This window comes from Chelonoidis abingdonii, chromosome 4, assembly GCF_003597395.2.
Source record: "Chelonoidis abingdonii isolate Lonesome George chromosome 4, CheloAbing_2.0, whole genome shotgun sequence".
NCBI lineage: Eukaryota > Metazoa > Chordata > Testudines > Testudinidae > Chelonoidis > Chelonoidis abingdonii.
The window spans coordinates 60,814,400-60,830,439 of NC_133772.1; the positions used below are offsets into that span (position 1 = coordinate 60,814,400).

Consider the following 16,040-nt stretch of genomic DNA (forward strand, 5'->3'; position numbering starts at 1 on the left):
CATAGTCCCTGGGGAAGCTGCCCCTTTGGAGATCCTTTTCCAGTCCTCTTCAAGTGACAGGCCCTTGGTTTCACTTCTTTTTGGGATAGGAACCTGTGATCCAACCACTCTCCAATTGGGACTCTGAGTTATACACTGCTGGTTGCCAGCCATAATACCTAGCAGGCCCAATGGACCTGGCACCTGTAAGAGTTTCCCTTTGGGAATCCATGGACAGTAAGTTTGCAGTGACAAAGAGGCAGCTTCTTCTAAATAAAGTATGATTTATTTGCCAAAAGGTTCACAGTTCTCAGAGAAGTGTGTATATATAAGAGACCTGTATGCATACTGAGTTACCTATACTTGACAATGCCTCTCAAACTTCTAGGTAGACATGACTTAGCCTTGATGCCTCTCTCCTCATTTTTCTTGGGTACACAGTTACATCTTGCTTGCTGCAGACCCTCACTCTCCATCAGCCTGGGTGTTTCCTTGCCTGATAGTGCTGACCAGGATGCAAGTTGTTTCCTGGTCAGTGCTCTCTTACACTCCTTGGGCAGCCTTTCTCAACTCACTCAACACATTTCCCTTTTCTAGGTTCAGGGCTCTGTCATGGTTTAGTATTCCCCTTTGATCTTAGGCTTAGCCCTGGGAAGAGTAAATTCTGCTAGCCTGGATGGACTCAGTTAAGAGGTATTCTCCAATCAACAGTTTCCCCATTGTTTTCTCCAGGATTCTTCAATCTGTGTCATTGTGTTGCCTTTCTTCATTGGTTCTTTTAACAATCCTTTTTGATCTAACTCAGTTGTAAGTAACCCGTCACACACAAACACACAGAGGCATGGACCGTATTCATACAAATACTACAGATATTGTCCGGTTCTCCACATCAAGAATAGAGAACAAGTGTAACTGCTCCTACAGCATGAAAAAATACTGGACCCTGACACATCCCATCTATTTTGAAGGCACAGTTTGGGGGTTTGGGACTAAGAAATGATAGGGTCCTACAGACTCCAAGTCTGGATCTTTGAATTGCAGTGTTATGGAGGGAGGCATTAGGATGTGGATTTTTGCAGTGGATATGAAGCAGCCACACTCCTCTATTTAGCTGGTAGGCATTTAGGTTTGGAAGAAAGAAAGCTGGATTCAGCAGGATCCAGGTGCTGGATTCATGATTTTATGGGGCTGCTGCATTAGTTTGCTTTATGGTCTGGATTTTTTAGGTGCACTAGGAGCTTTTGCTCCCCCTCTCCCCCCCCCATTTTGTTTGTCTGGGGTTAAATTTGGTTAGATCCAGGTGCCAGTTATGTGTTTTTTCCAAGCTATTGAGTTGGGATGCGTTAGGATCCAGATTTTTTTTTCAGTGAAGTAGGAGTGGTTACACTTGTTTTCAAATTAGATTTCACCCCCCTCCATTCATCAATGCTGCGAAAATCTGGAGCTGGTATCTGTCTCCAGCTGGATCTTGGACATATTTGACCCCAAGCCACCAAATTCTTCCATCTGTTTGGTTTTGGGTGGGGTAGGAGCAGGTACACTTGTTTCTTACTCATGCTATGGATTTTTTTTTTTTGGAGGCAGGTAAGGGCTAAAATTGGATGGATCTGATAGGATCCATATGCCGGATCTTGGTTTTGTGGTGCTCATAGGTGATGTGACACAGTGATGATTTTTCATGCATTAGGAGAAGCCAGACTTATTTCTCTATATAGCCATTAGAATTTGAGGCCGAAGTTTGGCAGGATCCCGGTATCAGATCCTGGGTTTTGCAGCGTTCCTACTCCAGGGTGCATTGCAGATTGGATTTCTTTTTTGCTCCAGTAGGAGCGGTAAGACTGGTTCTCTATTATGATGCTGCCGATTGGGAGATCAGGGCCAAAAATCAGCAGGAGACAGTTAGATCCAGCTTTTACCTGATAATGTGTGGCACATTCTCTGACTCATTTTGAAATTCCCAGCGCCTCCTGAGCAGCACGGATTTTCTTTCTTAAATAAAATAATAATAAAAAGACAGCCTTGAGTATTGACCTGAGAGCTAAGTTTTATTAGACAACGTATGTATTATTCAGCTCTGGAATATTTATTTCAATAATTAATATATTAATACAAAAAGAGACAATGCCAAAGGGGGTTTGCAAATACCTTAATGCGTGCAAGGGGGCCTGTGGCCGCTAGGGGCCGATCGAGGGCTGGAAAGCGCAGGGAATAAATCAGACCAGGCGTTCGTCCTTCAGTGGTACGTAAACACAGTTGAGAATTGGGCAGAAGAATGACAAACGGGTGTAGAGAGCGGGAGAGAGCAACAGTTCTTGCTCCAGCAACTAACTGATCACAGAGTTCTCTTGATTGCTGCGGTGGGGCTTTAAAACTCGGGAGTGAAAATCTCGCTGTTGGTTTTTACTGTATTTATTTTCATTGCATCACTCCCCTTCTCCCCCCCATCGCCCTAGAAATAACATCAGCAACAAGTGGATGCTGAGAGCGTGACTGGTGGCTGGACTGCGGGGCGATCAGCTGCAGTGTAAACGGGCGTCAGAGGGAAATTGCCACAAGCAGGACGCATTCTTTTATCAATAGCCAGAGCCTGGCTTGGTACAGGGATTATTTCACATTGATTCACAAACCCTAGAGCAAGCGCCGGTGTTGGGAAGACTAGTGATCACACACACACACACGCACTCCACCGCGCCCGCGCGCACACACACGCGCGAATCCTTTTTTTCTGGAGCAAGATTCTTGATTGTTGTTGTTTTGCTAAGATCTGGGCTAAGAAGTGATCGTCGCTGACCAGAATTTTCCAGAGCCAGGCTATTCGTCTGGCACCCTCCAGGAGGTCTGGTTGCATATAAAGGGAAGCGAGAAAAATAAGTCATCAACCTGTAGTTTTGACGTCCCTACACCTGCAAACCTAGATTGCTTAGTACAGTTCCCTCCTCCAGAGCTCTTTCTCCAGATCCTTGGACGAGCGAGAACAGCGTTGCTATTTCTCTGACTAGGAACAGTAAGTATAATATTTTTCTTTCTGTAGTATTTTAATAAACAGGTAGCTATAAATGAGGGTGCCCTTTCTTGTGTGTGTGAGAGAGAGAGAGTGTGTGTGTGTGTGTGGGGGGGGGTTGTTGCTCCATGGAAGCTACAGTTTGTATTTTTTTTGTCATACAAGTATGGATGTTCGTCACTTAATATACCCAGGTATGTACCTGTTACTAAGTGAAAATTTAGTAAAACGTGCAGAATGACTAAAACATAAGTTAGATTTAGAATATACTGTGGATATTTGTGTCTCTTTGTGCAACATTTGATATATATGTATGTAAGATTTTATATATATAAAGTCTTGCAAAATTTGAATGCCATATACAGTAGACTTTAAATGGATTTTGCTCTCCTAGAGTTTGAAAGAGAAAACAATTATATACTTAAGTGCACTTATATGTATATATGCACACAACCCATATCCATACACAAAATTATATAAAATCTGTGGGTGTATGGAGTGTCTGTGTATTTGTGTGTGTGATGTATAAATGTGAATAGTGTGGGTAGTGGATGGCTGAACACCTAACTAAATGACACAGTTTGCACTTGACCTACACTGTGGCCTCTTAGGAAAATGAATCAACCTTTTCTAAACCTTTTTGTTTTCTTTGTTATTTTTGTGTGTATGTGTGTGTGCATGTGCCTCAGGTTAAGTACTTCTTCTGCATGAGCATAACCAAAGGATGATCCTCTCCCTTGTCGCTTATGGAGACCTCAGAGCCTGTGTTGCAGCCTTCTCCTCCTTCTCTTGCCACTGCAGCTACTGCCTGGGGTGCTGCTCTGAGGTTTGAGACACTGTTGACAGGCTGAAGAAAGAGGGCTTGCAAATACCTCCTCACTGTGTAAACAAAATGATGGCTGGAAGTTACTTCAACTCCCTAAATACTATTATTAATCAGTAATCATATCGCTAGGCCAAAGCATTGCATGGAGCAAATGAGAAAAGAGACTATTTGCATTTGGTTACAATGATAAACTAAAGACCTGAAACTTTTCTGTATCAAGAAAACAACAGGAGACTTGCCTCCTTGCTTGGTATTAACATTTGCTCCTTGCTGGCTGCAGTCTTTGGAGTCTACAACAAAATTATGAACTTGAACAGATGTGTGGATTCTGGAGAGGCCACTGGAGTGTAATAAAAATAAAGAGGGTTGGTGGATGAAAGGACAAGGCCTAGACTCTTTCTGAGATCAAATCTGAAGGCTGCATCTTTTATTTTTTTGATAGCAAAACACAGTTATCTGTGTCAGACATCCTGGATGATAAGAAAATGCAGATTTTGTGGTGGTTACAATTTTGCAAAACACAAATTCAGTTTTATTAATACCATGATGTGCTGTGCTTCCAAGAAACTGTCCTCCAAATGCAAATGGCTTTGAACTTCCCCTCATAGAAGTCAAGGTTTGACTACAGATATCCCAGACTATTTTGTATTAAACAAATAAACAATTACAAAATGGAGGTTGCAATGGTGAGTGCAGATAGCTCCGGCTGCAACAGCCACATGCCCTATGGATATGCCGTCCAGGCTCGGGCTCGGGAGAGAGAACGACTGGCACACTCGAGGGCAGCGGCAGCTGCTGCTGTGGCAGCTGCAACAGCGGCAGTAGAAGGTGGGGCCTCGTTAGGAGGTGGATCCTATCACCACTACCACCAGGTGCAGAGTGGAGGGGCTTCCTCTTCTCACAATGGGAATGCATCACACAGCAGTTTGTTCCAGCGTCAGAACAGTAGAAGGAGGAAACGAGGAAGAAAGAGGAGCCACTATCTGGGTAGCAGGGATTGTGGGGCCTCCTTCCCGTGTTCTGAGTTGCTGCCTCTCAGTGGCTCTGAAGAGAAGATACTGAAGGAGTTGAGTGAGGAGGAAGAGGAGGATGAGGGGGAGGATGAAGAGGATGAGGAGGAAGGAAAGTTCTTCTTCAGTGATGATGATGATGTGGATGAGTTTTCATATTTGGACCAACTACCTGATGATGGTGGTGGCGGTGGCCCTGGGGGCTACAGCACAGTACGCTACAGCGAGTATGAATGCTGCGAACGGGTAGTGATCAATGTGTCAGGGCTGCGGTTCGAGACTCAGCTGAAGACCTTGGCTCAGTTCCCTGAGACATTGCTGGGTGATCCGGCAAAGCGGGGCAGGTACTTTGACCCACTCAGGAATGAGTACTTCTTTGATAGGAACCGGCCCAGCTTTGATGCCATCCTGTACTACTACCAGTCTGGGGGCCGTCTGAAGAGGCCAGTCAATGTGCCCTTTGATATCTTCACTGAGGAAGTGAAATTCTATCAGCTTGGGGATGAGGCCATGCTCAAGTTCAGGGAGGATGAAGGGTTCGTCAAAGAGGAAGAGGATAAGGCTTTGCCCGACAACGAGTTCAAGAAGCAGATCTGGCTGCTGTTTGAGTACCCAGAGAGTTCCAGTGCAGCCAGGGGTATTGCCATTGTCTCTGTATTGGTCATCTTGATCTCCATCGTCATTTTCTGTCTGGAGACTTTGCCAGAATTCAGAGACAACAAGGAGCTCATATTGTCCCTGGGCTTGGGGAAGGGGCTTTTCAATGAGACTCTGCACCTGGATGGTGGGGGGCACACTGTCTTCAATGACCCATTTTTCATTGTGGAGACGGTCTGCATCATCTGGTTCTCCTTTGAGTTTACAGTGAGATGGTTTGCCTGCCCCAGCAAAGCTGTCTTCATCAAGAACATCATGAACATCATAGACATTGTCTCCATCTTGCCTTACTTCATCACCCTGGGCACTGAGCTGGCCCAGCAGCAGGGCAGTAATGGTCAACAGGCCATGTCTTTTGCTATCCTGAGGATCATCCGTCTGGTCAGGGTGTTTCGCATCTTCAAGCTCTCCAGACACTCTAAGGGTTTGCAGATCCTAGGTCATACGCTCAGAGCCAGCATGAGGGAGCTGGGGCTCCTCATCTTCTTTCTTTTTATTGGAGTCATTTTGTTTTCCAGTGCTGTTTACTTTGCAGAAGCTGATGAACCTTCCACTCATTTTCAAAGCATCCCAGATGCCTTTTGGTGGGCTGTAGTGACCATGACCACAGTTGGTTATGGGGACATGAAACCCATAACTGTGGGTGGGAAAATAGTCGGGTCCCTGTGTGCCATCGCGGGTGTGTTAACCATTGCTTTACCAGTGCCAGTGATTGTCTCCAACTTTAACTATTTCTATCACAGAGAGACTGAGAATGAAGAACAAACACAACTGACGCAAAATGCAGTCAGTTGTCCATACCTCCCAACTAATTTACTGAAGAAATTTAGAAGCTCATCTTCTTCTTCCACAGAGGGTAAATCAGAGTATTTGGAGATGGAAGAAGGAGTTAAAGAGTCTCTTTGTGTAAAGGAAAAAAAATGTCAGGACACAGGGAATGACAGTGAGTCAGAGAAGAAAAACTGTGTAAATTCAAAATCTGTGGAAACTGATGTGTAATATTGAAAGTTTCCAAATATATTTATGCATTAAAGAGTGCAGTGATAAAAATGAAATATGCAAACAAAAGTCTCAAGCATACAATAGTATGCCCTTTATTGGTTAAATACAAATAAAAAATAGCGTTGCTAAACTTGTATTACATATCAAGTAAATTATATACCTTGTGGAAGAGGTGGTTTGAGCTGATGTAATTTCAAACTTTATATTTTTATTAGAATGCAAGCGTTTTGCACATGAGGGGAAGAAATCATTAAAACCAAGACAGTTTTAAATAGGGTGCATGAACTGTTGACATCACTAATAAGATCTCAGTGGTAAAAGTTGGCATTCAGAGGTATTTACTATGTAAGAAACAATGAAGTTCAGCAATCATTATCCATTTATCAATGCTTTAATAGCTGTTACCATAAATCATTGGATTTCATAGTTGTGATCTTCAAAGCAGTAAAAATTATTGTAAAAACCAAAATTTTTCCACAGAACATAGGTCTAAATTTTATCTTAAACTATCTAATGCTTATTTTTAATTGGAAAATAACTTTGAAAAGGCTGCTGAACCTCCAGAAATTGTTTATTTTTATAACTCTCTTTGGAGGCATTGCAGCATTTGTTGTCTAATATATGGAAGAAATGAAGTAAGATAATCATTTAACATAGTCTGAATGCAGTGGCAAAGTGACTGGAATGCTTTTTTGCACTACTTTTTATGCTGGAGATATACTGAAAGAGACTTCATACTGTGAATGTTTACTAATGTAGTAGTTGAATGACAATCATTGGAAGAGTGAATTCTGCATCTCATTTTATTGCGTTTTTTGTGTGTGTGATACTGATGGCTAACCATCTAATGTTACATTAATTCCATATTCTTTTAATTATGAATATCTGTGATCTGAAAAAGGACTGTGAAGTAAAATTTTATAATCTTTTTTTTTTTAAGCTTTCTGCTCTACTGCTGCCCTCAAGAAATAACAGTGTATTTTATATTTTCTTTACTGGGTTACTTCAGCATTCAGAATCCGTGATAAATACTTGCACTTTGTCAGTATTGATGTAATTCTGAGTAATTGAAGGGACTGCAGCAGTAATAAGATGTTCAACTGCTACAGTGATGAGGACTAAGAATTGCTAACTTTTAAATGTGCTATTATTGGAGCTTGTTTTTTTTCCTTAATTACAGCTTTCACCCATGTGCATTTGAAATAACCTTTAAGATCCATAGTAGGCATTCTGGGATTTAGAATAAACACTTCAGGACCCAGGCTGTCCTCAAGAAAGCATTTGTTGATCCATTCTCACTTATGTTTAAGCCAGTCCTACCTTCCTTGTGCACCCCAAGCTCCATTAACCTCAGTTGGAGATGTAGGTGTGCAAGGACTGTACTGTCAGGCCCATTGTATATTTCAGAACGTGGAATGAAATAGGAGAGGTATCATCTAACATAAAGTATGCATTCAAAATACACCTCTACCTCGATATAATGCTGTCCTTGGGAGCCAAAAAATCTTAACTGTGTTATAGGTGAAATTGTGTTATATTGAACTTGCTTTGATCTGCTGGAGTACTCAGCCCCCTCCCCCCTTGGAGCACTGCTTTACCACGTTGTATTGGGTGGCGTTATATCGATGTAGCGGTATAGGTATTTTTGGAGCTAGAATTATCTGGGAAGGGCATTACTAAAGTGGAACAGTTTTGGAGAAGGCATTGTGGAATCCAGAAAGGGCCAAATTACTACCCTTGAACAATATTGACATGGGCACTTTGGGACGTGGAAACAGGCATTGTGAGAAATAGAGGACATAACAACACTAGTAAGTTGGTGTGATTTTTGCAATGGCAATCCAAAGCCCAGAAGAGGAATTCTGGGATGGTGGATAGAGAATGACAATGTTCTGGTGCTGAAAAGTGTCATTTTTTTAGTACTCAGAACTAACCTCAGTTAATGAAAATTGCACACAGGTATCAAAGTGGCATGGTTAATTTTCAGCAACATCATGTGACACAGAACAGAGCCTTAGGTTCAGGACTTTCCTAGTTGGTCAGTTTTTGCCCTCATGGTTATTGTGTAGGTCATATCAGCCAAGAAGATCCTCTACTTATCCTCCAAACATCAGTAAGTAGAACTACTTATTAAAAAATACATTAATATTATCGAGGGTACAGCAGAAAACACTGCATTGTGCCCAGCCCTGACTGAAAGGCCACAGATAAGCATGATATTCCTAGCATAAAATTCTGAACAGATTTCACCAGCTTTAAGCAGAGGTCCTATTTAGTGTGCTGACATTAAACTCAGCTAAGTTTTAAAGCATAATACCCAAATAGTTTTTATTTGTAGAAATTCACTATAAGTAAGATACTGTATTTCATTCTTGCTATTCTATGTAAACAATTTTTTTAAAAAAAACCTATGAAGAGGAAATGTTAGTAATAAGGATGGGCATTACTATATATATCACAAAAATCAACCAAAAGGAAGTGCTTTGTTAAGAGGTGCCAGTAACAGCTTAAGAACATATGGATTCCTGTGTATACTGGATTTATAGCAGTACTATATAAGCCAGGTCCCAGGTGATCTTATTTGAGTCAGTAAAAAGGTAGTGAAAATAAGGAAAGTACAAGCTAAAGACAAATTAGTGGAAAATAAGGAGTGCAGATTTGCATGATGATTTGGCTGATAGGGAAAGTGGGAAATTTAGGCTGGATGAGAGAGCATGGAATTTTGAATCTTCAGACGGAGAGTACTGTAAAAATAAGGAATAAAGCTCTTCATTTCAGAGGGAAAGGTATATGTTGCATTACTCTTGGGGACTTGCAGTAGTAAACAGAAGAACATTATGATGTCAGATGAAAGTGCTGTGGCTCCTGAAGATGTATATGAGCCTGTGTACATGTAACTGTTAGGTCAGGGGTTGTCTATATAAATGAGAATAACTGTAGCTCAAAATTAGGTATTGCTACTAGTTTGGCAGACCATTCTGAAACATACAAAAGGACCCTGTGTTTCCAGAAAGGAAGGAAATATCTTTACATGGACCTTTGGATTTGATTGGCCCACTGCTCATCAGTCCAATCAGTTATAACGCAGTCTGAAAAGGCCTCACCCCAAACACACTTTCAGTCTATAAAATCTGTAGGTCATAAATCCTTTCAATAAAATGGAAAGTCTCAATAAAATACAACTTTGGTTGCAACTTTGTGCAAGAGAAATCCCTGTTTAAGCACCTATAGTTCCCATTTATTACTATTGCTGCTGCTGTCAAAACTTTCTTAATGTTATTTGGTGCTGACAACTACCAGAATAAAATATTGTCATCATTTGGGCATACTCTGATTCTTAAATTATGGACGAGAAATGCATCTGTGGTATAAGTGTACTGAAGTGCATGGAGTTGCACCAGGGATAAATTTGGACCTAGTACTGTGGTTCAGACCATGCCACAGCAGACGTGCTCCAACTACAAATAACACAAAATGAAATATTTTGAGATTTTGGGCCTGATTCTCTTGCAATGGTGTAAAATCTAGAGCAATTTCAGTAGAAGTCATTGAGGTACACTAATGCAAAGTGTGTTTTCAAGTGGAGTCCGCTACTGAATTTTCTAAATTGCTCCTCATATTCAGGAATAAATATATCATTTTTATAGTAACACTTGGTGCCAAGTCAGGAAAGCAGGTTCTTAAGGAGTGTGCTTTGCTAAGGGAACAGCTGATTTAATGCATAACTTCAGAGACTTATATTTTTTCCTTCTTTACAATCATTCTGTTTCTTGAAATCACATTGATTCATGGAAACTTCAGTGTGGGTCCCCAAACTAGTATGAAACCAATTGTTGTGTTTCTTTGTTAGGGAACACAATGTCTAGGCTTTTCAGTGTTTAGCAAAGCCTTCTCAGAATGGTTCTAACATAAAACCCATTGATAGAAAGCACAGTTCTTTGTTTCGGTTTGAAGAAAAATCTCCTATCTCCTTTTTTTGCATTGAAGAGAGTCCATTTCATTTGTTTCCATGTCATTCAAAGTCATTTTAGGCAGCGCAGGTGCATGGAAAAATTGTTATAGGTATGTCCAAGTCACAACCACCTTGTTCTTGGTATTTTAGGGGTGTTAAATATTCATTCTGGATTGTTCTTAGTCATAGAAAGTATAATTTGGTTGGGTTTTGGGCCAGCAAAACCTTGTTCTAGCTTGTGATGGAACATGAGAAATCTATTCTGGATGGCTTTGGTGTGTACAAAGTCTGATTTAAGTGTCATCAGGTCATATCCCTGAACAAAAGAACTGTGTTTAGTGGCCCCAGGCCCAAAAAAGTTCATGTCAGGTGTGTTTTGAATTGTGGGAAGTTCATTCTAATTGACCTGGTGTTACGAAAAATCAATTTTTAAGTGGCTCAAGAGTATGAAAAACTTGCAGTTCATGGTTGGGAAAGCATGGGAAGTGCATTTTAAAGGAATAGCGACAGGAAGGGCAGCTCTGAATACCCATCTATACTTGTAATCTAGAAATGCCTATTTTGGGCATGCCTAGTTTTTCCTGCACAGCCTTGATTTATGATGTGTCCTCTTAGTGATCCCAGAGCTTGGGAATCCAATTTTCAGTGCAAACAAAGTATTAAAATAAAGCTTATGGAAATTTGTTGATAGTCCTCAAATTAACTATGAACTTTACTTGGTATTTTAGCTTTCAGTAATGCAGTTCCTCAGGACCCATTTCTGACTGGTCCAGTGTTTGTTCTGCTTTCACTGTATCCTATTATAAATACTGGCCTAAATTATTGCAATTAATTGGTATGAAAAAATATTATGTCAAAACATGGTTTAGCATTTTAAAATTAACATAACGTCCAGCATAGATATGATAGTATTTGTTATAATAGGAGTGACCAAAATCCCAATTCATAATATTTATAGACATGGCTCAGGGTATGCATTTTATTGTTGATGTGTTTGAATGACCAAATATTTTTGGCTTTACAGTGAATGAGTCTTGTTTAATGGTTTATCATATTTGTGCATCTTTGTTTGAAATAAGCGATTGTGGAGAAATTGGTTATTTTTAAATCACTGAGACCGAAATGAACATATCTTCATATCCACAAAGATCATCTGAGGTGAAAATAACTCTTGACAACTTAATTCTTGGTTAAACACTTAAAAAAGGTTTTACCTGGGAACCAGGTACAAATATGAAAATTTATATATTACTTCCATGCTTTCTATGTATTCAGAACTCTGATTACATATTAGTTCATAAATACAAGCCATTAAATCGTTTTGTACCGAGGTGTTTGAATTAATTTTTATTTTAAACTCTATTCTGGAAAATTATAGTGTGCCTTGAGGACTTTTTTTGCAACAGGTGCTTTACAAAACAAAACAAAAACAAGAAAAGAAAAGAAGTGAGATCTTAAGTTACGTTTCAAAATCTGGTAAAAGATTCTGACTGGTGGAAAGTAGGTAAGTAAAAGTTGTGTTTAATTAGTCCTTCAATTGCGCAAGCACAGTATTGCCACTGAAACCAAATTAGGGAGCAGTTGGTTAAAGGAAGTTTGCAACTACAAATGGCATTACTTTATAAATTATGTCAAATTCACATTCGTACATGATCCCCATTATTGTAGTATCTGAGCACCTCATAATCTTTAATGTTTGTACCCTCACAACAACCCTGTATGGCAGGGACATCTATTATCCCGATTTACACATGGAGAACTAAGGCATAGGGAGACTGTGATTTGCCTAGGGTCACACAGGAAATCTGTGGTGGAGCAGGGATTTGAACCTACATCTCAAAAGTCTAAACTAGCATGCTAAGTAATGGATCATGCTTTCTCCTTAGGGTGCTCAAAAATACTGCACATAGTCATATTTTTCTTAAACAAAACTGTTAGTGCTGCAGTGTCAGAAATTTTTTTACTGGGGTATGTGGAAGAAGATGGAAACAGCTCTTCTTTATTTCTCTTTTGTGTGCTGCTGGGATTTTTATGTTTATTTTTGAAGGGTGCGTTTGATTTTGTAGGTTACATCAAAAAGAGCTTTGACATAGAAAGAGATAGGTGCCTCTTTATAGTCTTATCAATAAAAATAAATCTAGCAAATATTAAATTTGGGCTTAGTCCAGAGGTGAAAGTAAGCTGGTACAGTCCGGTAGAGGTAAGAAAATGGCCGCCGGTACACAGCTGACCATACTAGCAGGGCTGCTGATGCAGGGGGCAAAAGGGGCAACTGCCTTATGGCTTGGCGATTTAAAAGGGCCTGGGCTCCTGGCAGCGGCTGGAGCTTCAAGCCCTTTGAATTGCCACTGGAGCTCCGGGTGGCACAGGTCGGGCAGCACTGAAGGGCTGGCTGGGAGAGTCTGGCCCCAGCCCTGCCCCTTCTGCCTGAGGCCCCACCCTTTCCGGGGGCCCAGAGCTGCCCCTCTACCTTGCCCAGGACCCCGGCCGCCCTGTGTACCGGTAAACCCATTAAGTTATTTTCACCCCTGGCTTAGTCTTAAAACACTCAGTGTGAGAAGATCCCTTTGAAATTGATGGTGGGACTTGCAGGATTGAATTCGCCAAATTATCACATCATGGCCGTAAGAAATATTTATTGATGATGGAAATACAACCAAAATTATACAATGTCATTGCTATTCTTTAATTTAGTTTAGTTTAGTTATGCTGTTTTTGAGTCTAATCCTAATCCCACTGAAGTCAACGTTAAAACTGTTGTCTTTAGTGAGTATAAGACTGGGCCCTTTATCAACTATTGAAAATATTACTACATAATTTGCGAATGCAGTTCATATTTGTAGTTTATATTTATACTGATATAATATGACCTGATCTTGTTCCCATTAAAGTCAATGGGAGTTTGTCCTTAATGTTGATAGGAGCAGAGTTGAGCCCACTATGTCTGTTCTGGGGTATGTTACATGTACTGTATAAACATTGTTTCATTTCCCTCCATTATTGGTTTTATATTAATACAGCTTTATAATGAATTCAGGGAGTCAGTGGCAGTTTCCTCCTGCACAGTGGAGCCCGAGTACAGAAACCTACAAAAGACAATCAATGTGAACTAAAGGTACCGTTTGTTTTCCTGCCCAAATAGGATAATGTACAACACTTCAGTCTAATGCAAGTATATGAAAAGGGCTTTACATTTCAGAGCAGTTGCAATAAGCACTACCTCTTTAAAGGGCTCATTAAATGGGCATCTTGCAAGGTGCTGAGTGCCCTCTCCTTGCACTGACTTCAACAGGATTTTAGGATGCTGAGCATCTTGTAGGAAGAGCTCCAGCACAAGGCACAATTTAAGCCCGTTTAGCACTCATTTTTGCAAGGCAGCATGACATGGCAGAAATTTTGCATATTGTATAGTCTGAGGTTGAAGGAGGCTAAAGAGTATTAGTCTTTCAGTTAAAGACTTCTTGTGTTTCTGAAATGCTAGCTACAGATATACACAGTGAGAAAAGTATATGATATAGCTGGGATTGGTCTGGGTTTTTCTGAAAAAAAATTGTTTGCATATTTAAAGAGCATCGTTGTATTTTATTATGTGCCAAATGAGAAGCTTTAGATAAATGTTATTCTGGCATGTATCTTTCTCACCACAAATAGTATAGTTCAGGTATTATATAGCAATTTATACTTGAGGATTTACTTCTGCATCCATTTATTTCCATTAGTTATTTATAGGCGCTATGGTGATCCAGGATATATGGATCACAAGGCGAAAGATAGAAAGTCAGAAAAATTGCAGTAGTAGAGAGGCTGTTCGAGATCTAAATCTTCTATGAGAATCTTCTAAACCAAACTGTTTTGCCTTTTAATTCATGAGCATCTGCTATAATAAATGGTATTTTTATACAGTATGTTTGAAGGCAAGAAGTGTAATTTATGTTTAGTAAAGTTTTTTTTATTATTCATAGTCTTACAGAGAATTAGCATTTTTCATAGCTTCTAAATGTAATATGGTATGAAGTACACAAAGTAAATGGAGTCAGTTCAGTGGAACCTACCAACCAAAAAAACTCTTTGTACTTTATATCTGTTGCTCTGTGACATGAAGGAATTGTTTTGCCTGCAGAAAAAGGAGTGGGAAAAGATTTTGAAAAATGACTAGTGATTTTGGGTGTCTTCATATTTTTGGTGCCTAAATTGAGAGAAGTTGAAGAGGCCTGATTTTCAGTAAGCACTGAGCACCTGCCTTTTAAGGTGTCTCAAACTGTTAGCCAAAAACTGAGATGGCCAAAATCACTACTAAGTCACTTTTGAAAATATTGACCTCGATGATTACACTGATTGTTTTACTACTTTGTCAGAAAAGAAAAAGATTTTGTAGCTTTTCAGGTCTTCCATGCTTCGTATTTTTTCATTGGATTTGAGCGACCTCTAATAGAAGTGACTGAAGAAACAATTCACAATGTTTACAGACAGGAACTGGGTTGTTTTATTATATGGAGAAATATATCTGATTTAAGGAACTTGCTCAATGGTCAGCCATCTTGGTGTAGCATTGTTTGAAAAACATTTTAAATCTTTTTGAGCTATATTGCATTGCTGGACATCCATAACTTCCACTTAAATCAGATTAAAAACCTGGACCTCCCTGTGAAATGAATGGGAGTTTTGTGGTGCTATAAAAGCCAGTATTGGGTACCCTGCTTGTTACATCTTGCTTAGCTCTCCAAGATTTAGTTCCAGCGCTAAGATTTGTGCCATCCTAGGCAAACTGGAAAATGTGAATTTCTCACATCCTTGAGTACCATGCAGTAAACAATCACTGAACATTTTGCTACTCCTAATATTTGGCTGCCATGGTCACAGTGTGATCTTTTTCTATAGGCCCTGTTTGCTGTCCCTCTAGTACCCAGTTTTCTTTTTGTAAGTGTGCTTTGCTGATTCCTGTGGCATTATCATTCTTCCTGATGTGTTTTGGTAGTTGTTTAAAACTAATTGTGTTGATGTGCCAGAGGGCCTTCAAAGGCAAAGCTATTTTTCAGCTGCTGAATGATGGGTATCGTGGTCCTAAAGATGCTATCATTTGTTACTGGGAAGGCTGGGAAATAATTAATGAATTTTCTAAATACTAGAAAGGTGTGATGGAGTCATGAGTAGTGTCGTCAACTCTCCACTGAGTCTATGAGGATTTTTTTCTGTGTGTTTACTAAAAGTCCCTGCTGAGACAACTGGGGACAGTTACATTAGACATGAGGGTAACTTGTTTCGCCATACAAATGTTTTCAGGAGTTTTGTCTAGTAATTAATGTGTGATCTATTAATGTGTTTTATAAAGGAACCTATTTGCTCTGTATTTCATTGTTATGATAATGATGTAAGCATTTTGAGAAAGTGTTTAAAAATGGACTGAATTCTATGTGGAAGTCATGATCCCCTGGGATTTAGTAAAGCAGGACTTTGTGTGAGTTTCATAAAACAGAAAAAAATTTCCCAGTAGGTGTTAGAGGCCATACCTAATTTTCAAGTGATCCAGGAAGACTAACAATGCCACGTGTGGTATCTTAGACAGGAAGATATTTAAGGCTGACCTTCTTGTCTGGGAGACGGAGGGGTCTGTAT

General features: G+C 40.0%; 1 protein-coding gene across 1 annotated transcript; it reads left to right on the top strand.

Annotated features, from left to right (window-relative positions):
• Nucleotides 1-2,744: 2,744 nt before the first annotated feature.
• On the top strand, nucleotides 2,745-6,552 carry KCNA4 (potassium voltage-gated channel subfamily A member 4). Its single transcript, XM_032779871.2, has 2 exons — nucleotides 2,745-2,983; nucleotides 3,670-6,552. The coding sequence occupies exon 2, from the start codon at nucleotides 4,478-4,480 to the stop codon at nucleotides 6,470-6,472; it is 1,995 nt and encodes a 664-aa protein (XP_032635762.1). The 5' UTR covers nucleotides 2,745-2,983; nucleotides 3,670-4,477; the 3' UTR covers nucleotides 6,473-6,552.
• The last annotated feature ends 9,488 nt before the right edge of the window (nucleotides 6,553-16,040 follow it).

Coding starts and splice junctions, on each gene's coding strand:
- KCNA4 (XM_032779871.2), top strand. CDS start 4,478: ATGGAGGTTGCAATGGTGAGTGCAGATAGCTCCGGCTGCAACAGCCAC.